This window comes from Episyrphus balteatus, chromosome 1 (genome assembly GCF_945859705.1).
Source record: "Episyrphus balteatus chromosome 1, idEpiBalt1.1, whole genome shotgun sequence".
In the NCBI taxonomy this organism is placed as follows: domain Eukaryota; kingdom Metazoa; phylum Arthropoda; class Insecta; order Diptera; family Syrphidae; genus Episyrphus; species Episyrphus balteatus.
Window position 1 is genome coordinate 97,403,763 of NC_079134.1, and position 25,352 is coordinate 97,429,114.

The 25,352-nt window shown below is 30.1% G+C and overlaps 1 protein-coding gene across 5 annotated transcripts in view; it reads left to right on the forward strand.

The window, feature by feature from the left end:
• LOC129906644 (phospholipase D2) overlaps window positions 1-25,352 on the forward strand; it is a 186,939-nt gene that overhangs the window by 38,120 nt on the left and 123,467 nt on the right. For 2 of the 5 annotated variants that reach the window (XM_055982474.1, XM_055982476.1), the window contains exons 1-3: window positions 10,264-11,673; window positions 11,730-11,989; window positions 21,837-21,944. In XM_055982474.1, the coding sequence (XP_055838449.1) occupies window positions 11,589-11,673; window positions 11,730-11,989; window positions 21,837-21,944 (453 nt within the window). In that variant the 5' untranslated portion in view covers window positions 10,264-11,588. Of the gene's footprint in view, window positions 1-10,263; window positions 11,674-11,729; window positions 11,990-21,836; window positions 21,945-25,352 lie in introns of those variants that run through there. The other 3 variants (XM_055982475.1, XM_055982478.1, XM_055982477.1) reach the window with 3 other exon arrangements.

Here is a 25,352-nt window from a genome sequence, read left to right on the forward strand (position 1 = left end):
ACCACGGCGCATTTACAAATGATCTTAATAATTTATTCTCAAAAGTTTGTAATCTATTTAAATTTGTATCGCGGGTACAACCCCAGAGTTGAATACCATATGTCCAGACAGGCTTAAGTACCTGCTTGTAAACTAATAATTTGTTTTCGATACTAAATCTTGAATGTTGTCCTAGCAACCAGTACATTTCTCTCAATTTTATATTTAATTGATCACATTTATTTTTAACATGCGGTTTAAATTTTAATTTCGCGTCGAGAGTCATTCCTAGATATTTTGCCTCATTTGCAAATGGTACTTGAGTAGTATTAATAAAAACAGGTAGTCTATTTATTTTCTTATATGTAAAGTCCACGTGGACTGACTTAAATTCATTAAGCGCTATTCGCCACGTTTTTGTCCATTCATTGACATTATTAAGGGAATTTTGCAATTTACTTCTCGACTCGTTGATTGTTTTGCCTACTGCAAGTATTGCGGTATCATCAGCAAAAGTAGCTTCAATTGTGTTTTCTGTTTGAGGTATATCGCGTGTGAATAGTAGGTACAAAATGGGACAAATGGAACTTCGCGTTATCAATAGAATCAATGTCGTACTCAAATGTCTTGCAGCACCCCAAAATATCTGCTTCTTTATCAATTTTGTTTATTCTAGCAATGAAACCCATATTCTCACAATCGTTCCGACCTAATATTGCAAAATTTTCACTATGCTTAGCTTTGCACCACAATCTTTAATGCTTTCGTTATTGTGAGCAATAATTCGTTTAGTTGATGATTGTTCGATTTTCGCTTTTAATCTTTTTCCTTTTTTTTTGTGATTACACGTTACAGTTTGCTCCAGTATCTGGACAGCTTTTGTAACCATGCCTGCTGCCACAACGTCTACAATCGAATAATTTATCCTTTCCTACAAAGCTAACGCATGTACCAGCCGCGTTTGGATAACTGTTTAATTCAGGTATTTGTTTGTTAGCTCTTTCCGCTGCTCTGCAATTTTTTTTTAGCTTATTCCAAAGTCATGTCGTCTTCGACCCTTAATTTTTGACGAGTTGCATCTGAATTTACTCCAAGAACTATGTGATCCGTTATCCATAACAAACTCATCTTCATTAGTTCCATAGCCAAACTTTTGTACTTGTGATCTTAGCTTTTGCAAAAATTCCTCAAACGACTCATTAAGTTGCTGGCGTATCCGATGAAATTGACATCTCTCATAGGTTTTATTCCTGCCTTGAGCAAAATGCTTTGTTAGCCTAGCTTTTACTGAAGCTAACACTTGTCTATCCGCGTCTGATAGACCAAGAAACCTAGATTATTTATAACTTAAACGGCATCACGGCCGATAACAGTTTTGAAATTTGCCATATTAATTTCTTCTGCTTCGGCTCCAATTTGTGTCCAGAATTTTTAGACCTTACTATGTACCTTTACCTAATTGTAAGGCTTTCTAAGCTTGGATTGATATTATTAAACATATTTAAACTAGGTTGATCCTATTAAATCTCAAACACTTTTTAAGTCCTAAATATTCTTCATGCGTCTAGGTTTTTACCCCAAATTTGTACTCTTTAGGCCGTGTGTGTTAATTGCGTTAAATAGTTAACACCGTGTAAAATTTTTGACACTATTGAGGTGAACAAAAAAATTAAAAAAATTTATTGTTTAAATTTTTTCTGCCTTTAATCTGCCATGATACTCCTTTTTAATAAAAAAAAAAAAAAACAAAACCATCTGCAAAAAAAATTTAACTCAAATTTAACCATGTCACAGAGCCCAATAAATTTTTAACAGCTGAAAACTTTTTATTCACCTCAATAGTATCAAAAATTTTACACGGTGTTAACTATTTAACGCAATTGACACACGGCCTTAATCTAGGTTGGGACTTTTAAAACTCCAAATACTAGGTAACCCTTTCGAATCTAAGCTATGAAAATGAATATTAAAAAATGTTTTTTCGGTATTATCGTGTCAAAAACACCACAGCTAAGAAATATGAATAGCAAAAAGTAATGTTCTAATATAATAAATAGCAAAACTTATGTGTTATTCTTATGTTACATGTAATTAACATACACTGCCTATGACCACCAAAAAAAGTTGGACAACAGAGAAAATAATTTTTTATAAAACAATAATGTATGCTACTTCTTCTAAGCCAAAACACAAAACACTTTCTGGATTAACATTTTTTATATCTTTTTTTTCAAAATTATGACCATATATAAAAATTTTTCTTTGCAAAAAAAAAAATGTGGATTTCAGTCCCTTTTTCGATTAAAAAAAATTAAAAGTATGATATTTGACTAACTTTTTTTACTAATCCAGTAACTAGGCATTATTATCTTTCAATTAAGCCATCGAAACCTAAAAAAATATTTAAACGAATTTTTAGAGATAATATGTTACATGAGAGTAACGCTGGTACCGAAAGGGTTAAGTCTTAAAAATACAAGTTGGGCACTGGGCACTGTGTCGTGCGTGCACTTTAAAGTTTATTCGAAGTAGTTCATTCTGGAAGTTCGGATCGGTGTTGCCTACCAAAATGGCGACGAAGAAAAGTTTTAAGTGCTTTAAAATTAAAAAAAAAAAATTTTAATTTAGTGCAAAAGAAAATCATTGTACGCTACGTAAAATAACAATCGTACAAAAAATATAAAATTGGGGAAATAAAATACAAAGTGAATAAAAATAAAAAGTTAGTTATTGAGGCCGTGTGTGAAATGGGTTAAATATTTAACCGGTGATAAATTTTTGACACTATTGAGGTGAAAAGATCAATTTTCAGTTGTCAAAAATTTAGCCTGTTCTTTAGCTGTGTGAATTAGGATACATTTTTGACGTGGCTAAATAAATTGTTTAAGCTGCGAAATAAATGAGTTAATGGTGTTAAAATAAATCTTTACAATAAACATATGTACCTACTTCCAACACGCGTCGTTCTGTGAATTTTATTTTCTCTTGCTCTACCAATTTTTTTCATCATCAATAAAGTGAAATATGTTAAAAAATATTATTTTACCCCTACCCCTGAAATATCTACACTCATAATGTTGTAGGGTAGAGTTGCCTATTTTCGGCCGTCTCCAGTTTCCGGCCACCTTTCGGAAAATCGTTATAACTAGTGATTTCGAAGGGGTTTATTCCAAATTTTTGTTCGTATGTTGTTCTAACAAATAAGAAAACATCATAAAAGCAAAAATTTGGAATAAAACCTATGAAATCCCTAGTTATGACGATTTCCCGAAAGGTGGCCGGAAACTGGAGACAGCCGAAAATAGGCAACTCTATCCTATTTCTTTCTCAATTTTTTTCTTTATTTTCAGTTTTTTAATATTTATTACAAAAGAATACATACCTAAATACTGCTGTTAAAAATTTATTCTTTAGAGATTAAAATTTAACCGGCTCCCAGAGCAGGATAAAATTTTGACAGCTTAAAATTTATCTTTTCATCTCAATAGTATCAAAAATGTATCCTAATTCACACATGGTGATGATGTGAACATTAAGATGTACGTAAGTAATTCACATTTATTCAACTGAAGGGAGTGAGTTAAATCTCATCATAATTCATAAAAATATATACATAAATGAATATTTAATAGGTATGCACCTTTGTATATTCCTTTTATTTGAAATTAACTTTAATTAGTTTTATTAGAATTTGTAGGACTTGCCAATGTATATAATGAAAACAAAAAGGGCTAAAGAATTCTTAGAAATAAGTAGAATAAATAGGGCTTAATGAGTTTTTATAGAATATTTAGGTTTTAAAAATGTTTTGTTTTGGTACTTAATAACTGCCCAAAATGGGATTTTTTCCGATAACCGACTATTTGAGGTCTTAAGTAGAAGTTATTTCACTAACAAATTAAGTAATTTTTACGACCTATTTAATCTTAACAGAGCATATATTTGGGGAATAGGTTTTAAATAGTGCCAAATGTTCGACTCCCCAGATCTGTATTAGAATATGGCTGTGTTATATGGGCCCCTTATTACAATGTTCACACAAATAGAATTGAAAGTGTCCAAAAGAAATTCATAAAGTTTTACCTTCGATTTCTTCCTCGGTCAAATTTAATTGAATGGCCTTCAGAACCTATTTCTCTTGAATATCCCACCCTTTCTGCTCATAGAAAGTTTTTACAGCTTTGCTTCATCGTTGGATTAATGAATGGATCTATTTCCTTCTTCTCAGTTTTGGGTCGTTTGAACTTTAACGCGGCCCGTGTCGGGTTAAGAACTAGATTGCCAATACGTCCCAGTTTTAGCAGATCGAACTTGGGTCTAACAGTCCTATTAATCACTTAGGTAATTAATATTTTCAATAAACATTATAACTTAATTGCCTCTGTTAACGTAAATATTAAATCAAAACAGTTTAAAATTAGATTTTTCGTTACTTTTGTAAATTAGAAATTTAATTGTATTATCTTTTTTTTTATATATATATTAGACTGGGCCAAAAAAATAAAATATTTTTTTTTTTTGAAAGTTACTTCGAAAATCTTGTTCAGGATGATGAAAAAAAAATTTGGTGAAAATTTGAGCCGTTAAAAAAATTTTAAGAGGTCTATCATCGGTGTTTTTTATTTTTATACATGATATGATGTTTTACAACAGAACTGCTAGACGATCAAAGTAAAAAAAAATTCTGTTCATTTTTTCTTATATAAAATTAAACTTCCTACAAAAAAGATCTGATTGAAATATTCGTCAGACGAGCCGTATTCGAGTAATTAAGCTTTTTAAATCGAAGTGTTTTTTTCAATTTGACTGTTTCACTTTGGAATTTTGTGATGAGCAAATAAGTGAATAGAAAAATAAAACCACGACAGATTCTTATAGGAAATTTAATTCTCTACAAAAAAGGTCTCAAGTAATTTTCCCTAAATTGAGTTCTGAAGAAGTTATTCACGATTTAAAACGAGAAAAAAATTAAAAAATCAATTTTCAATTTCAAAATTTTCCAATTCACTGAAAATTCAATATTTTCAAATTAGCAAGATGTTTTCTTGTAGGGACTTAAACGTTCTATAAAAAGTTCCTTGGCAGCAAATTAATTGCTTTAACCGTTTAGAAGATAATCGTATTCAAATCGCAATGCATACTTGTCATAAGAAAACTATTGAAATCAGTGGGCATTGGTTTTGATACGAATATCTTCTTAACGGTTAAAGCAGTTAATTTGCTTCCAAGGAACTTTTTATAGAACGTTTAAGTCCCTACAAGAAAACATCTTGCTAATTTGAAAATATTGAATTTTCAGTAAATTAGAAAATTTTGAAATTGAAAATTGATTTTTTAATTTTTTTCTCGATTTAAATCGTGAATAACTTCTTCAGAACTCAATTTAGGGAAAATTACTTGAGACCTTTTTTGTAGAGAATTAAATTTCCTATAAGAATCTGTCGTGGTTTTATTTTTCTATTCACTTATTTGCTCACCACAAAATTCCAAAGTGAAACAGTCAAATTGAAAAAAACACTTCGATTTAAAAAGCTTAATTACTCGAATACGGTTCGTCTGACGAAAATTTTCAATAAGATCTTTTTTGTAGGAAATTTAATTTTATATAAGAAAAAATGAACAGAATTTTTTTTTACTTTGATCGTCTAGCAGTTCTGTTGTAAAACATCATATCATGTATAAAAATAAAAAACACCGATGATAGACCTCTTAAAATTTTTTTTAACGGCTCAAATTTTCACCAAATTTTTTTTTCATCATCCTGAACAAGATTTTCGAAGTAACTTTCAAAAAAAAAAAATATTTTATTTTTTTGGCCCAGTCTAATATATATACATTAGACTGGGCCAAAAAAATAAAATATTTTTTTTTTAAGTTACTTCGAAAATCCTGTTCAGGATGATGAAAAAAAAATTTGGTGAAAATTTGAGCCGTTAAAAATAATTTTAAGAGGTCTATCATCGGTGTTTTTTACTTTTATACATGATATGATGTGTTACAACAGAACTGCTAGACGATCAAAGTAAAAAAATTTCTGTTCATTTTTTCTTATATAAAATTAAACTTCCTACAAAAAAGATCTGATTGAAATATTCGTCAGACGAGCCGTATTCGAGTAATTAAGCTTTTTAAATCGAAGTGTTTTTTTCAATTTGACTGTTTCACTTTGGAATTTTGTGATGAGCAAATAAGTGAATAGAAAAATAAAACCACGACAGATTCTTATAGGAAATTTAATTCTCTACAAAAAAGGTCTCAAGTAATTTTCCCTAAATTGAGTTCTGAAGAAGTTATTCACGATTTAAAACGAGAAAAAAATTAAAAAATCAATTTTCAATTTCAAAATTTTCCAATTCACTGAAAATTCAATATTTTCAAATTAGCAAGATGTTTTCTTGTAGGGACTTAAACGTTCTATAAAAAGTTCCTTGGCAGCAAATTAATTGCTTTAACCGTTTAGAAGATAATCGTATTCAAATCGCAATGCATACTTGTCATAAGAAAACTATTGAAATCAGTGGGCATTGGTTTTGATACGAATATCTTCTTAACGGTTAAAGCAGTTAATTTGCTTCCAAGGAACTTTTTATAGAACGTTTAAGTCCCTACAAGAAAACATCTTGCTAATTTGAAAATATTGAATTTTCAGTAAATTAGAAAATTTTGAAATTGAAAATTGATTTTTTAATTTTTTTCTCGATTTAAATCGTGAATAACTTCTTCAGAACTCAATTTAGGGAAAATTACTTGAGACCTTTTTTGTAGAGAATTAAATTTCCTATAAGAATCTGTCGTGGTTTTATTTTTCTATTCACTTATTTGCTCACCACAAAATTCCAAAGTGAAACAGTCAAATTGAAAAAAACACTTCGATTTAAAAAGCTTAATTACTCGAATACGGTTCGTCTGACGAAAATTTTCAATAAGATCTTTTTTGTAGGAAATTTAATTTTATATAAGAAAAAATGAACAGAATTTTTTTTTACTTTGATCGTCTAGCAGTTCTGTTGTAAAACATCATATCATGTATAAAAATAAAAAACACCGATGATAGACCTCTTAAAATTTTTTTTAACGGCTCAAATTTTCACCAAATTTTTTTTTCATCATCCTGAACAAGATTTTCGAAGTAACTTTCAAAAAAAAAAAATATTTTATTTTTTTGGCCCAGTCTAATGTATATATATTAGACTGGGCCAAAAAAATAAAATATTTTTTTTTTAAGTTACTTCGAAAATCCTGTTCAGGATGATGAAAAAAAAATTTGGTGAAAATTTGAGCCGTTAAAAATAATTTTAAGAGGTCTATCATCGGTGTTTTTTACTTTTATACATGATATGATGTGTTACAACAGAACTGCTAGACGATCAAAGTAAAAAAATTTCTGTTCATTTTGTCTTATATAAAATTAAACTTCCTACAAAAAAGATCTGATTGAAATATTCGTCAGACGAGCCGTATTCGAGTAATTAAGCTTTTTAAATCGAAGTGTTTTTTTCAATTTGACTGTTTCACTTTGGAATTTTGTGATGAGCAAATAAGTGAATAGAAAAATAAAACCACGACAGATTCTTATAGGAAATTTAATTCTCTACAAAAAAGGTCTCATAGTAATTTTCCCTAAATTGAGTTCTGAAGAAGTTATTCACGATTTAAATCGAGAAAAAAATTAATTTACACCCGGAACCTAGGACGGTAAAATAAAAGTCAACCGCCTTACTCACTAGGCTAATTCGAATTTGTTTATTAATTATATTTAAGGGGGGAAATCCCTCTGGACGACAGCTTTTTCAATATTTTTTTTTTTTTGGAAAACTGAAAGCATTTATTGAAATTTGGAAAAGTATGTGATATTATTGACATTATGAAGTATTTATACGATTTTTTTGAAGTACAAAAAAAAAACAAAATGGCAGCTTTACAGCTCTTTAAAGTTGACGCCTCGAATTTGCGCCGTGCAATGCCCAGGTCTAGAAAATTATTTATAATCAAAAAAGAACCTTATACGCATTGCATGAACCTAAATTTAGTAAAAAACAGTGTAAAATAAAAATTAGAGACCAAAAAAAACGAAAAAACACAATGTTTTTTGATAAACAAATTGTTTATTATGCAATGGCCAATGAATTAACGAGTAATTTGCAATTTATTTCAAGTCGATAGCTTAATTAGTTTTTGAGTTACGGTGCACGGCGCGGAAAAAACGCGTTTCGAGAAAAATGCGTTTAAAGTTATCGTTTTTGTACTGTGGTAGTTTCGGAGCGCTGGGTATCGGGACTATCTAGGGACTTTTGAGGCTTCATTTAAGGCTAAAACCACTGAAAATAGTTTCTTCAGTTGATAAATGAATGTACAAGGCAAAAAAAATAATGCATAAATAAAAAATTCCAGAGGGATCTCCCCCCTTAAGAAAATGATGTTGTCTCTTTCAAGTTGTGTATTCAAGTGTCTTTATTAGAACAATGTAATTATGTACATATGTAATTTCACAATAACTGTTATACGTTGAATGATTATAGTATATATGTAAATGTAGCATATAATAAAAGTAAAGAACTTTTAAAGAAGGTGTAGGTCTACACTTAGTATTTTAACTTAATACAACAGTTCATATAAGCTATTTTTCTAAAAAAATGAAAGTTTTTTCCATTTAGTACTTTTTAGTACACTTCTTATCACATTGAGTTTGAGAATCGTATAAGGGGTGCCTGTGGATTGATAAAATGAAAAAAAAAACGTTGTGAAAATTGAAATGATATTATTTTTATCACTTCACAGCTTCACAGATCGGGAATTGACTCCCAGGGGATGTCTGCATCTTAGCTTCGTATTTCCTCAAAGGGAATGTTTAGTCCCAAGAGTCATTGACATCTACTAAGCCTCAGCACCGATACAAGGTGTACAGCCGCGCAAACGAGTTTACACCACTAAAATGTCAAATTTAAAAAGAATTCTGAATATTAAAATTTTTAAATATAATTTTCTCTGACATAATATTTTTTTACACCTCTAAGGCTAACCATATTAGCACGGCGGCGGCGTTGTCGAAACCCTATGCCTTGAGAGGATGTCACGGTCACCAGGCAACCCATGTGCAAACTGTTTTTTTAGACACTACCTTTAAGAAAATATATAGCTCTCAATTTCATGTCCAACGAGAAGCTCGAAGGAGTAGTCTGTGGGAGTCCCAATGGAAACCCTTATGTCCCCAAAATGTGGAGATAATTCCGGTCAGAACTCACTAGGAGAACCTTTGTCCAAAGAGAAGCTCGATGGAGTAATCTGTGGGAATCCCAATGGAAACCCTTATGTCCCCAAAATGTGGAGATGATTCTGGTCGGAACTCACTAGGAGAACCTTTGTCCAAAGAGAAGCTCGATGGAGTAGTCTGTGGGAATCCCAATAGAAACCCTTATGTCCCCAAAATGTGGAGATAATTCCGGTATAATTTGTTAGTATAATAATAATAATAATAATTTTCTGTTCTAATTTCTATCGTAAACTACCTGTGTTGATTTCTGATTCCCTAATACAACTAGCTACTTATTTACTATTTAGGACCAAAAATTCAAGAAAGGACAGTTAAATTACCAAGCCTTTTCCGGGTCTACTTGCCTCTGTGTCTATACTCTAAATGAATAGGTACTTGATATCAGAGATGCGCAAGATCGACGATTTTGTGATAATTTTTGCTTCCTCATATGATATCGGCGGGTGAAACTCACTGTGAAGTGTAACACAGTTAAACGTTAAAATTTCATGAAAACTAAAATTCATTTTTTATATGTAGGATGAGGATGACGACAACTCGTACTGTCTTTGTTTCTTTGTTTTGTTTCTTTTGTTTTTGTGTTTCTGGTGGTGCAGCTACGTCACTTGGCCTACCCTGTGTAGTGTGTAGGCATTGTTGGTACGCGAATTGTGTATAATTATTATTTATACAATTTTCATTCGTTTGTTGAAAATGAAAAACTAAGTTGTGACACTTCGTCACAATTCTTACTAGCCGACCTGGAAATTCGAGTTCCAATTTCTTACATAATTTTTTTTATTTGCAACAATTTTGAACAAAATTAGACCAAAATAGTATCTTTATTTTTTATATTATTTGCTGTTGTTTTCTTGCGATTTACTAAACTTTTTGAAGACAAAATACACTGGAATAGTTATACTCCACATATTATTATCATTTTACAACCATAACATTGATTCTGGTTCATACATACCTACATATAAATATGAAATTAATTCGTAAAATAATTGTTTTTCGAGGTCTTTTTTGTTTTTTTTTTTTTCTTATGGAAACTAAAATGGTCGGAAAAAGTATTTTGACAAAATGAACATTTTTCTATCTGATAATCTGTAACGGTTAAAGATAAAATAAGGAAGTTGATGGTTATTTAATAAGCATTATTATGGTGAATCTCATGGTGGTCAATGTCAGTCAAATAGGTGGTATTATGCTTCCAGGCTGCATTTTTTGTATAACAAGTGTTCATTTCTGAGGGAAAAAACTTTTTTGACAAACCTTTTTTTTTTCAATGTTGGTAAGGTAAGGTAATGAATTTTACGTGTTTCAAGCACGTATAAAACTGACTTATTAAGGCTCCGATTTGTAAAAAGTGGCAAAACCGCGGATTTTCACATTGAAATTAGTGAATGGACAAAAAAAAAAAAAATAAAAAATGCACTAAAAAAACAGACGCATTTTCGAGAATTCAATTTAAATCGCGGATTGACTCCAAAATGCCTGGATTTGGAAATGCCATTCTTTCACCAAAAATTTGGTAAGCAAAAGTACCCTTCGCAGGGAGCTCGATGAAGACAATTTTGCCATAATTATGGGAAGATAATACAGTATTAACCTCATACAATAAAAATTGAAAAAAAACTGAATTGGCATGAGTAGATGATAGAACTAGATTAACCAAAGCATCTACTATTAGTAGACTACCACATCCAATGGAACAGGGCATTGCATTGGGAAATTATCAGTTTAAACAAGGTCATTTCTATTATAGCGAACATTTAAAGGAATACGGAAGCTATGTAATAGAAGTTTGCGGGAGCCGTATGCGCATGAGTTCTGCATATCAAAGATTAATCGGGAACAATTTCCTATTAAGAGGTCGAATCAAATTAAGACACATCAGTGCATATATTAGTGAACAATGAAGAAAATGTATGCAACACAAGCAATGCAATTATATCAAAAATCGTATAAAAAGTGATATGATTTTTGATAATGTTGTAATTGTCTTGTTGGTATCAGGACTGTTGGATGATGCCCTCACGTTATGATTATTTTATGGTACTTGGCATTCGTTCGGCATCATAAAGATATTCGCATAACAGAAGAAATCTGATTTTAAATAGAATAAAATATTTTTCATCGCATTTTTTTGTGCATATTATATTATTTAACGATTATTATTATGTTCATTAAAGAAATATCATAATTCTTCATTTTCAATTATTAACTTAGCTGTTAGCTTTAAATCAACTGGAAAAAAATATATTATTTAAATAAATTTTTGTTTGTTCATTTAAAGTTCTTTTGTTTATAATACGGTTTTTGTTTGAAGTAATGTAACTTTTATGTATATGGAATGAAAGGCTATCAATTCAAGATTGCATTGGTGTCAATTTCCTTACATTCAGATGTACTTTTTGAAACTAGTGAACAATATGGCAGTAAGCGTTAATATTTTCAACATGCAACAGGCAAGAAATATATCACCCAAATTAAGATCATTTTATTTTTTTTAATTTAGCGAGAGATTTTACGGCTCCTAATCTACATTTTTCTTTTGCACCCGTCCGGAATTCGGCACAAGCAATTTGGTTTGTGGATGGTTCCAGTTATATGTGCGCTGTGGCGAATGCTTTAGAAGAAGCAACAACAGAAATATACATCGCCGATTGGTGGCTTAGTCCTGAAATTTACATGAAGCGGCCAGCGATTGATGGTGATTATTGGCGATTAGATAAAATACTACATAGAAAAGCGGTAAGTCTATATTCAAACCCCTTAAGATTTGGGTAATTCCATTATAACAGGTGAGACATTTTGGTATACTCATTCGAATATTATTTACAGACAAATTTTAAAATATTAACCTATAACTTGAAAGGGTACATTTAAACATGTTAACTTAAGATTTGGCTATTAATTAAATAAGATAATCGTTACGAGGAAGGGTTCAAAGTGCGTTCGCGGGTCCAAAAAGTCTTTTTAGATCTTAGTGATACAAAAATAAAAAGTTTATTGTTTTTCAAAAATGTTTGATTTTTACTTACATACATATATCGAATTACGTTGAATCAATAACACTGTGTTACTCTAAAAAACGCTGAAAAAATGTTGTACTTTGAGATTCAGCCCATAAAATCTACACCCAATTTGGTGGTTAAGCATAATAAAAAAATAGTTTCAAAAAGAACAAGTACTCCTCTGTTTAGAACTGTAAAAAAAAATCTGAAATTGACCGAAAAATGGCTGAGTAAATATAATCGTTGATATCTGAAAACATTGAAAAACGGTTTTTTTGACGATAACTTGAAACTTTGAGGGTCTACGAAAAATTTCAAGTGCCGAATTATGCTGTACTCAGTAATACCTACAACCTCTGCTAGGTCATTTCCAAAGTAATTAACATTTTTATTTTGTAACACAGTGTAATTTAACTATTTTTTTTAAGTAAAATTTTGTTCTTCATTTTACTTTTTTCCTTAAAGTTCTCAAAACCTAAGACTTTTTCTTGAAAAAAATCAAGGTAATAAAATTTGAGTTAAGCTTCTTATTTGTTTTTATTTCGGTTAATTATATTGATAACTGCAGAAGTTACACCTCAAACATTGCAAGGTCAAGAAAAATAGCATAAGTTCCGATTAATTTTCTATAAAAAAAACAAAGTTTTTGTTTTTCAAATTAGCTCTACTCCTTAATTTGATTCAATCTCAATCCAAAATAAAATTTTCAGTCTTAGTAAGAAACAAATACAAAATTGTTGTACTAAAAAAACGACCAAAATTATTATGCGCTCTAAATTACAATTGCTCAAATTAAGAAATTATAAGAATGAATACTTTAAGCCTTGTTTATTAACTAAGGGCCAATTTTTCAATAGTCAGATAAACCTCAGTTAGAGCTCATTCCTAGGAATAAAAGCCACAAGCCACCACGTAAAAGTGACGCCGTTTTCTCCCGTTCCACTTGAAATTTTTAGCAGTGCGACAAAAATTTCAATTAAAAATAAACTAAATAAGCTTACAGCTTATTTGAAGGATATCAACCTAAAGTTGAATACATTTGAAGGATTTAAAAAAAAATTGTCATTTTATAGGGTAAATAGGGGTAAAACAAAATTTCAAAAAGTAGCTATTTTCTAAACGCGACGTTGTAGAAAGTTGATTTTTTTTAATCGAAAGATAAATTTATTGTTAGGCTAACAATAGTATTGAAAAATTAAAAAAAAAAATCAAAACCAAGTTATAAATAGTTTCTTAAAACTAAAACATGAGGTAGACCTTTGAAAAAGTAGTGATTATATGTAGGCAGAGTTAGGTAATCGAATCGTTATTTACATTACATGTAATTACAGGGTAATTGCATTGTAGTCAAATTACTTTCGAATTACAAGGGAAATGTAATTCGAAATGCAAATACAATGAAATTACCGTGTCATTGTATTGTAATAACATTATGAAATTACAAAAGTAATTGCATTGTAATTAAATATGTTGGTAATTTGAAAGTAATTACATTGTAATTGAAACTTTGTAATTAATTACTAAATTATATTACCTAAACATTTTATTTTATTCAAACGAAACAAAATCACTCAATAAATTAATTTATATTACTCTTAGCTCTGTTTTATTATTCCCGTGATCCAGATCAGATCATTTTATTTGTTAGCTTTACAATAACAAAGCAAGATCCTGCTTTTTTTGTAAGGCAAATTAAAACAATATGATTTGATCTGGAGAATAATAAAATACAGCTATTATCATACTACACGAAAAGTTAGAATAAAATAACTGTTAGTTTATTTTTGCTTTAAGCAAAATAAACTGCCCATCAGTTTACATTTGAGCCCAATTTCAAACGTACCGTCAAATACAGAGATTCTTTCTTTAGTCGCACTACTAGAATGTGGAATGCATTACCCGCCTCAGTTTTTCCGTCCCATTTTAATGTTCAGAACTTTAAAACCAATGTGCATCGGTATCTCCTTTTACATCAATTCCTCTTTTCCTAAAGCTCGTACTGTGTATACATACATATTAAGGGTAACCAAAACCCCTTTAGTGTGCGCTCATTATAAAAAAAAAAGAAAAAAAAAGTTTGTGTCCGATTACTTATTTTATCGCGGCGCATTTATTATGCCTTAATGGGAGTGAAGATTGCAGTGTTGTACTTCAGGAACAATGGCTTTGCAACTTGCCACATGCAACTTGCCACATGTAACTTGCCACATGCAACTTGCCACATGCAACTACCACATGCAACTTGCCTCATGCACCTTGCCACATGCACCTTGCCACATGCAACTTGCCCCTTGAACTTTGCCCCCTGCAACTCCCCCCATGCAACTTGCCAAATGTTACTTGCCACGTGCAACTTGCTACATGCCACTTGCTACATGCCACATGCTTCATGCCACCTTGCCTTTGCAAACTTTCTGTTCTACCATAGAATTTATTATTATAGCCCGACTCAGACAGCCCGACTCAGACAGCCCGACTCAGACAGCCCGACTCAGACAGCCCGACTCAATGCATAGCCCGACTCAATATAGCTCGCCTCATCGCAACTCAGATAGGCGTGTACATATCATATACCCTTTACAATCCTCAAAAATCTTACCTGCCACATGTTTCATCTCGCTTGTGTGGTTTGGCATTTGGTTTAGATTTAGATTTTGGTTTTATTTTGTTTTTACAATGTAATTACTTTTAAATTACAATTTTAATTACAATGTAATTACTTTTGTAGTTTCATCTTTTTAATTATAATAAAATTACACGGTAATTGAATTGTAATTGCATTTCGAATTACCTACATTTCCCTTGTAATGCGAAAGTAATTTGTTAATATCTAGAAAATGACAAGATATTTTGGAACCCGGTTTTCTGTTTTTGTTTAAAAACAAATAAGAGCATCGAATTTTAAAAACTTAATTAGTACTTAATAACATAAAATTTTGCGAAAAATTAGCTTGAAATTTTTTTTTCAATTTTTTTTTCAAAATTTTGATTTTGAAAATTAATTTTTCAAAAAATGTACCATAAAATGGCTTTATTTAAAATTTTTATAAAAGAATATGTTTTTGGCTTTACAAAAAGGTATAGCACGTTGTTGTAGGTGTAACGGTTGATTTTTAATAATTTTTTTTCCAAATTAAGTCCATTTTTTTTTAAATTGCCCCTCCCCGCTAAACGAAGGGGAATAGACCCCCCCCTGCTATACGATTTTTTTCTTGCTTGACCCAACCTACACGCTCCAGCTTTTTGGCACATTACTCCTGAATCACCTTGTATACAAAGATTTTTTATTTGCCTTGTTTTTAGATATTGTTAAAATTTCAAACTTACGACAATGACCTATAATAATAATATAATGACCTATATAATAATATAATAATAATATAATAATAATAATATAATAATATATAATTTTTATTAAAAATATTGTTATTTGTAAATAGAAAAGCAAAATTTTAACATTTATGTTATTTTAAAAAGGCATTGCAACATTATTAAAATCTATTTCGATCATGATTTGATTTGTTTAATTAAACTCTTCAACAAGAAATTTTCTGTAGGCTATGGCCACCGTGAGATAATTGACCAGTTGGTCCCAGGCTAGTAAATCTTGGCCATTAAGCACACGTATAATATCGTTTTCTTCCAATGTCAGTTTTTTGAAGTATCTGACTCTGAATTCTCGCAGTACTGGGCATCGGCCCAAAAAGTGTTGAATATTTTCTTCTTCTCTCATGTTGCAAAGGCTGCATAAGGATGATTCATTGCTGTTATAGATTAGATTAGATTAGATTAGAAAAGATTTTATTTAGTTTTCTTTTTACAATTTATATAACAAGAGTAATAAAAATCTTAATGTAATAATACAATATTTTGACATAACATGTTTTTGTTGTCTGTCAGATTGGCGTTATAAATTCAAATTTAAATATACTATAGGTAACGTAAGTTGCTAATAATTTTCTTTAACTTATACATTTGTAGATATTTTAACTTAATATTTTTATAAATTTAAAATGAGATTTGTAATATTTATATTAACAATAGGTACAATAATAAATATGGAATGTAATATTTAAATAATTTATTTAAATTTATTATCACAAATTTTTCATCACTTCATACTTAATATGTTTTAAAAGTGTTTTTCATTGCTTTAAGCAAATTCATTTATTAACAAAGATCTATATTTTAGAGAGTAAGATAAAAAGTTGTAAAGGGAAGAGAAGTTACTACCATTTAACACATTATAAAATTCTTCAATGGACAAAGATTCTTTTCCAAAACAGGCTAGTCTCGTATTTTTATAAATCGGGCATCTGCCAATTAGGTGATATGTGTTTTCTACTTCATCCATATTACATATTGAACAGATTCCCAGTGTATCTTTTTTAAATGCTCTAGCATTAATATTTAATAAACCACCTCTAGCTTTAAGAATTAAGCTCACCAGGTAGGGAGAGTTTTCATCTATAAAGTAAGGTGTAATATTATAGTTCAAATGAGCATAAACATCATGAAACTGAGAGCCCTTAGCATCTGCAATGTGATTTTCATGTTCTCTAACTTCTAGTGCTATCAATAAAATACTATGAAGGTTATTGAAAGATGAGGTAGAAAGGTCTATTTCAATGTTAAGCATTTCACCTAAGTTTATCCAGTCTGAAACCCAAAACGTTTTCTGTACAATTGTTTCTTGTGCAAGGATTCGAGGTAATCTTCTACTAGGGTATTGAAGTACTTTATTGACATAGTCGAAATGCAGAGAGAGCGTTCGGAGAAATTGAGTTTTCAAGCCAGTTTCCAAGTGTAACATGTAGTTGGGGGTGTTGTTGGGTAGCTTTAACATTTGTTTCATGAAGAACCTGAACAGTTTTTCCACTTGGTCAAATTGTTTAGACCCCCAAATTTGAGCGCCGTATAGCATAATGGAACGGGCTGCGGTGTCAAAAATTTTTAGCTTATTCGAGAAACAGATATTTGGGTTATGAATATATTTTGACCAAGTTGAGATGATTGTGCTTTTGGACATTGTAAGCTTTAAGTCTAAGTGTTTATTGAAGGATAGGTTATAATTCAGAGTTACCCCTAGATACTTGTAATCATTCACGATTTCAATCCGATCCGAACCATATTTCCAGCTAAGATTGCTAGAAATTCTAGTACCTGTTCTAAACACCAATATTTTAGATTTGTTGATGTTCATTTTTAAACCCCACAACGTACAGTAACTGAATAAAGAATCAATCATATTTTGAAGTTCGATAGGGGAATCAGAGATGATAACGAGGTCATCGGCATATAATAATACTTTCACAACTATATCTTCTACACTTATACCTCCTGGTAAATGTAAATGCAAGTCATTCAAGTAGAGGCTAAATAACATTGGACTGAGTAGACATCCTTGCTTTACACCAACTTTAACTTCAAAGAAGTCAGAAAGAGAGATTCCATCCCAAACCTGGCAAATTGTTTCTTTATAAAGTAATTGTAGAATAGTTATAATTTTTGTTGACAAACCTAAACAAGACAGCTTATAAAAAAGTGAATTACGTGGTATCAGATCAAACGCACATGAAAAATCAACAAAAAAAGCATATGTATTTTTCTTCCTTTTTTTATTTAAATGGACGATGCTTGTTAAATTAAAAATGTTGTCGATTGTTGAGTAGCCAGATCGAAAGCCAGCTTGGAACTCACATAAAATATCATTCTCATCTATCCAGCCGTTTATTCTATTTAGGATAAGCCCCGTGAAAATTTTGTATAATGTATCTAAAAGGGAAAGCCCTCTATAATTTTCACAATTATTAGGATCACCTTTTTTGAATAAAGGCGTAATTATTGAACTCCGAAAAGAGATTGGAATTTCACCGGTGAGAAATATTTTGTTAAGCAAGGCAAGTACTTCTTTTAAAAAACAGGATGGAGCATTTTTGTAAAACTCATAACTGATTCTGTCCTTGCCAGGTGCCTTCTTAAGTTTAGCTTTTTGCAGTACATATGAAAGCTCCCACATCTCAAAGGGTGAGTCAAGGAAAGGGTCTGTTATCTCTGTTATATCTACTTCCATTCAGAAAGATTAAATCACATCTCGCTTTGAAGATCCAGGTTATTTTAGAAATACTAAACCCTGATGTGATATAGTTAAGACCCTTTGAGTGATCTAAGACCTTGTAGATGGGTGAGCTGCTGGCCAATGCTTTCCTTTTGTTTTCTTCAAATGTTTTGAGCTTGAGATAATCACACAGTGCAACACATTTCATGATCCATTCTTCCTCGGACCCCAAAAGTTCGTCCCAATGTATTCCGAATTCAGATCCGATTTTATTTAGCTCTTTTACCCAATATTGATTCCTCTGTAAAAGAATTTTCGAGAGTCGATGTGGTAGTCTACTTTCGTTAAAATCGAACAGGGTTTTTTTGACATATTGCAGGTGAAGATCCAGAGTATAAAAATGGCCGTCTTCAGCACCAGTTTCGAGTGAAAGCGCGTAGTTTGGTGTGTTCGCTGGTAGTTTTAATATCCGTTTTATAAAATAGCGTTGTAGCTTATCTACTTCTTCGAATATTCCAAACCCCCAAACTTGCGCCCCATATGTTTGGATAGCCCTACATACCGCCAGAAAAAGTTTCCATTTTGCACTCAGACTTATATTTCTCATTGCCAAAAAGTTTTGCCAGTGGTGGCGTTTATGCTGTTTTTTGCTGAGTTGTTTCTAACTTCCTTCTAACGCGAAGTTGTAGAGAGTTTATTTTTTTGTTATACATAGATAGATAAGATTAATTTAAGAATTTAAGGAAAAATTCTAACAAATTTTGAAACTAAGCTATAACGTTTTGTTTGAAACTTTCAAACACAAACAAACAAACAAAACGTTATAGCTTAGTTTCAAAATTTTTAAGTACACGTGTTGGGGCTATGACAAAATGATGATTTTGGGTAAAGGAAATTTTTTTGACATTAGGGGTCTGATACGGATTTTTTTTTTTGGAGCGTTCAAAAAATCTCAAACTTATAGAACATGTAGGTTTTGGCCTTATGCATACATGGGCAAAAACTTGGAATCGTTTAGTGAGTTTTGACTGAATAATGGAAGAAATAAGTTTTTTGACCGTTTTTAACCGATTTTCATCGTTTTTTATTTTTATCTTTTTTTCTTTAATTGAAACAGGAATAAAGTATATGGAGTAATGATAGACCATGACTGCAACTATATGTGTGCGAAGTTTCAATCATTTTCGTAAACACAATTTTGAGATAACGGTAAAATAAAATTTTAGAATTCAACAGGTTATAACTTTTGACCAAGAGCAGATAGAAATTTTATTAAACTTTTATGAGCATCCTGATACAATTACCTTTCATTTGGTATATCACACATAACGGTAGACTAACTACAAGCTACACAATATTAAATCAAGAAACTTGCGAAAAACCTCAAAACACCAGTGGAGATCTGTTGCCTCCCGAACAGCCACCAGTGTGGGAAGTACCGTAATCTTAGTCTGGAAATTCGACATGGCTGACTTTAAAAAATTCTAACATCTCTTGTAGGCATCTTTGAAATGAGATTGATACGTCATATGAAAGGTGAAATAATAAGCTTGCACATGGTATATATTTTTTATAGGTTGTCAAAAAAAATTGATTCCATAGCGTGAGAACATAAAAATAAATGTTTTTTTTTGCTTTTTTTAATGAAATTTGATCGAGTTCAAAAAATTCTAGCTCTTTTTGTAGATGTCTCATAGACGTGATCGATATATATATTTTGAGCTAAGACAATAAGCTTTCAGATGGTTGTTAGGGAAAAAAATGGAATTAATCACGTGAGAAGATAAAAAATCATGTTTTCTTTGCTTTTTTTGATGAAAATGATTGTTTTCAATAAATTATTTTTATGGTTTTATTCTTAAGAATAAATACTTGGCTTTTAAAATGCATAATTTTTTTTTGTAAGCTTTTAAAATAAAAAAAATTAATATAATGAGAAAATAAAAAAGTTATTTTTTTTTTAGCTTTTTCTTTTAAATTTTGATTGTTTGAAAAAAGCAAACGCTTCAATTGACTCATTTTAAACAAAAGCGACGACGTTATCACGTAAAATCATCGTCCGTAAACCGGCTTTACAGACAACCTCTTTTTCTACAAAAGTTGAGTGCGAGAAAAATTTAATTTTGCAATGTTTTTATATATAAAATTGTACGAACTAATTGTTTGTATAAAGCCTAAGAATGGTTTCAAATTAATTTCTTCAAAAAAATTTTCTTCCTCACTGATGCTCGCAATTTATATGAAACATCTTATCACTCTTTGTACCAATTTAAATTAGAGATGCCGCCGAATATTCGGCCAATTTATATTCAGTACATTTTTGAATTACTCTACGGTAAGCAGAGCTAAACTTTTAACTACGAATTTCTCTCCTAAAAAATACTTAAAAAGGATATAGGCAAGTTTTTCGCTGCTTCGACACAGTTACAATGACTTACATATAGTTGATAAAAAAGTTTTGTGATTCCAAAAAAAATTTTGTTCGGTCTGAAAATACACTCTAGCGGAATTGGGCCCCAGGTGCGTTTCGAGATATGAATCCTAAGGGAAATATTAGGACACAATCTACCATTAAAAAGACATTCAATTATTATTATATTTATAATGCCTAGCTTATGACATTTTCTACTTATAGTACAGGAAACGGAGCTAAAAATGGGTCAACTGAGAATTTTTGGAAAGGATTTGAATTTGATATTTCGTATAAAAAGGTGTATTAAGACGCACATAAAAAAAAGTTTTTTGTCCCCCATTTGAAAAATTTTGGCCGCCATTTTGAAAAATACGTTTTGTGATTTTCTCGGCTCCTGTTTATCGTAGAACGGATTTTTTTATCTTGTTTTGTAGAAAAACGTATTTTAAAATTGTTTTATTAAATTTTTTTTTGTAATGTTGCTCTATAAAATGTTATTGACGAAAACATGTAAAATTTTTGGAGATTATCGTGAGTTTTACATTTTTTTTCTTCTTCTTCTGCCAAAAAAAAGTTAAATTTTTTTGAGCATTATTATCATTGTAGCCAACCAAAATATTGAATTCGTCATGTTATAACTGAAATAACTTTGAACGTACAAGAAAACTTTATATACCAAAATGTAGGAAATTTAGAGTTGTATCAATGTTATGATAAGAACTTTTTCGCTCAGATGAACCTAAACTGAAAAAAAATGTAAAACTAACGATAATCTCCAAAAATTTTACATGTTTTCGTCAATAACTTTTTATTTAAAAAAAAATTATTTAATAAAAAAATTTTAGAATACATTTTTCTACAAAACAAGACAAAAAATCCGTTCTACGATAAACAGGAGCCGAGAAAATCACAAAAACGCATTTTTCAAAATGGCGACACGTCTCAATGCACCTTTTTATATGAAACATCAAATTCAAATCCTTTCCAAAAATTCTCAGATGATTCCCTAATGCCTGTAGTATTAAATTATTGAACATTTTTAACAATAGGCCGTTATAAAAAAAGCACTAGAAAAAAACTAAATAGAAACTGTATATATTTTTCTCTCAACAGACTGAAGGCGTTAAGATATTTGTGATGCTTTATAAAGAAGTGGAGATGGCTCTTGGTATTAACAGCTACTACAGTAAACAGATACTTAATTCCCACGAAAACATTAAGGTAAATCATCTTTTACTTCTACATTGGAATGAAACCTTTTAAGGTAGGGTGTCCATCTGGGACCTTACCAAAAGAGAACATTTTACTCTCGAACCGTAAAAAAAAGAGAACTTTTAAGAAAAAAAAGGAAACAAAAATGAGAGCAATTGATAAAAAAAAAACAATACAAATATATTTTTCCTAAACAGTAACTTATTTATTTATTTATTTATTCATAATAGATTAACTAACACAGTAAATTATTATATCTTTTAAGATAGCGCAAGTTTCAGTATTAAAATTTAAAAAACTATTGTAAAAAATAATGAGAGATTTAAGATTTGAAACAGATTAATACATTATACCAACGGCGGATCCAGGGGGTTCATACTTAACGCAAATCAAATTATAAGAGTTGTTAAAATATATGAATAATAACAGAAGGAACTTGAGTGAAACTCTTGTCTATTTCTGGCTGGAAATGCGAATTTTGTTGTATCCCTTTCCCATGAAAAGCTCCACCTCACAAATAAATAAACGACTATTTGTTGGGTAAACACGAATTTTTTTTCGATTTAAAAAAAAAGTGAATTTTCTAAGTGTTTTTTTTATTTCAAAGTGATTTTGGTAAAAAAAAATTATATGGATATCGACAGTCAATGTATGAATGGTATTCTTTAAAAAAAAATTAATTGTATATGAAACTCTATTTTTTCAAACGGAGGAGTTGAAGTTTATTTAACATTAGTGTTTTTAAAATAGCGCAACACGCCACAACATTGCATAACCTATATATTATTGAGCTGCTGGATATGTAGAACAATCTTGCATTTCAAGATTTTGCCCAAGTTTGCATTACCAAAAATAAAGACCCCTTGAAAAAAATTCCTCAAAAGCGACTCTTGCTTATTGATTTTTATATTATCCATTATTTTTCTCCAGGGATACTTTTAAAAATATGTAAAGAAATAGTGTTCCAAATTTCAAAAGAATCGGTGCAGTAGTTTTGAAGTTATGAGGGGCACCGGCTTTGAAAACATTATTTGTTGGGAGAACGATTTAAAGTTTTGAACTCTAAACTAAAACGTTCGTAAGCGAAGTATTAAAATACTTATAACTTTGTCAATTTTCCAATAGATCTACAATTTGAACACAATATTCTTGAGTTATAAAAAATTTGAATGCAAATAAAAAAAAACGGGGTTTTCCTTGAAAAAAGTATGCTTAATTTTTTTTATTCCTAGGAACTTTAATATTTATTAGAATGAAATCTTTAGTATTTGATTAAAAACTACCATGTCATAAAATAATGGTATATATTTATACCATTATTTTATTATGACATGGTAGTCCATAATATTGCAAAATCTTATAAAAAATCAATTAAAAAACGGAAATACATATTTATTTTCTAAATTTCATCTTTAAAACTTAATTTCTCAAAAACTATTTAATGAAACAACTTGAGTCAAAAAATAAAATAAAGAATAAATTACTAACATTAAGAAAAGTTATACCGCAGGTTTGTGCGTGCATTTTATGATTTTTAATATTTTTTTCTACCGGCTCATCGGGATGTAAGTGGGTAAGCAAAATTTTTCCTTCCGAATAACTTTTTTGTCATTTGGTACCAATTTGATGTGGAATTTGAGACCAAAATACCGCACTGTGCGTCGTTGAAATTCGCTGCTTGTCAGTCAGTCTTATTATTGCTGATCCTGGATCCGCCCTTGCATTATACAAAAAGAAAAATCTTTACAAAAGATATAAAATAGTTGAAATAATTTAACAAGAAAAAAAATAATTCAAAAGAATTAAAAGAAAAAAAGAATTGCATTCAATAAAGAAATATCTAGGTATACATATACAATATACATACATAGGTATTTGAGGCACTCAGGGCCAAAACGGCCTAACCCCAAAAATTTCGTTTTGAGAAAAACGGGTTTAAGGGGGGAAATCCCTCCGGACGACAGCTTTTTCAATAGTTTTTTTGGAAAACCGAAAGCATTTATGGAAATTTGGAAAAGTAAATGATATTATTGACATTATGAAGCATTGATACAATTTTTTTTTTTGAATAAATAAAAAAACAAACTGGCGGCTCTATAGCTCTTTAAAGTTGACGCCTCGATTTTGCGTCGTGCAATTCCCAGGTCCAGAAAACTATTTATAATCAAAAAAGATTTTTTTTCCAATAAAATATATTTATAAGCATTACATGAACCTAAATTTACTAAGAAAAAAGTGAAAAATAAAAATTAGAGATCAAAAAAACGAAAAAACACAATGTTTTCTTATAAACAAATTGTTAAAAAAAATATTTATTGAAAAATTTAATTGAACTTTTAGGATTATTTAACGAGTAATTTGCATTTTCTTTGAAGTTGTTGTGGTTTCTTCTTTTTATTTTAAAGTTACTTTGCCCTCGACTTTAAGTATACTTTAGGCATGAATAAATGCAATCTGAACATGCCTAATAGACCAGTGCCAATAATGTTTTAAAATAAAAAAATTATTAGCAGCATACATATGTATGGTGGGAAAACTTAGGATAAATGGTATATGAAAATAAAATAATAAATTGCACACAAACAAATTGAGGGAAACGGGGTGGGTGGGCGAAAAAGGGGGTGGGTGTCAAAAAACGTGTTTTTTTAGGATTTCTGTCAAAAAAACAAAAAGTTAAGGGAAAAAGTTGTAGAAAGTACAAGTCCACAACTTTTACTCAAACCATTTTTATATATAACCTCAAAACCATTGGAAAAAAAAATGCAAAAGTTCGATTTCATAATTTTTTATTTTTATCTTTTAGAAAAGCGATTGGATTTTTACAAATCTTGGTTGAAAATTACTTTGTTATGTTTTCTATCTATTTAAACAGTTTTTTGAACAAAAAGTTAATTTTTGGATTTTTGACGAATTTAATTTGAAAAAATAGGCTATTTATCAATCAAAAAAGTTAATGACAAAATTTTTGATTTCTGAAAAGTTTAGAATGCAGTTATTTTCATATTAAAACCTTTTATTTAAGATTGTGTGTAAAAACTATACTTTTGTTAAAGAAAATATTAACAAAAATTGAAAAAAATTAAAAAAAAAAAAACGATTTTTAAGATCGATTTTTCCGTAAATATTGGCGAGAAATAATTTTCCATAGAAACCAAATTATACTTTTCTAATGACATCTGACCTTCTTCATTTGAATCTAAAATAGCTCTAATGTGCAATGTGAATTTTTTTGACTTCGGATTTATTATATATATATATTTTTTGTAATGGTTTTTTGTGCTTTTTGCTCAAAAAACATTTAAAGAAGATAGAAAACATAACAAAACATCGATGTATACATCTATGTTTCTTATACCGATACATCGACGCAAAACATCGACATCGTTCATTTTGCTACTCGTTTTTCTTGGCTTCCAC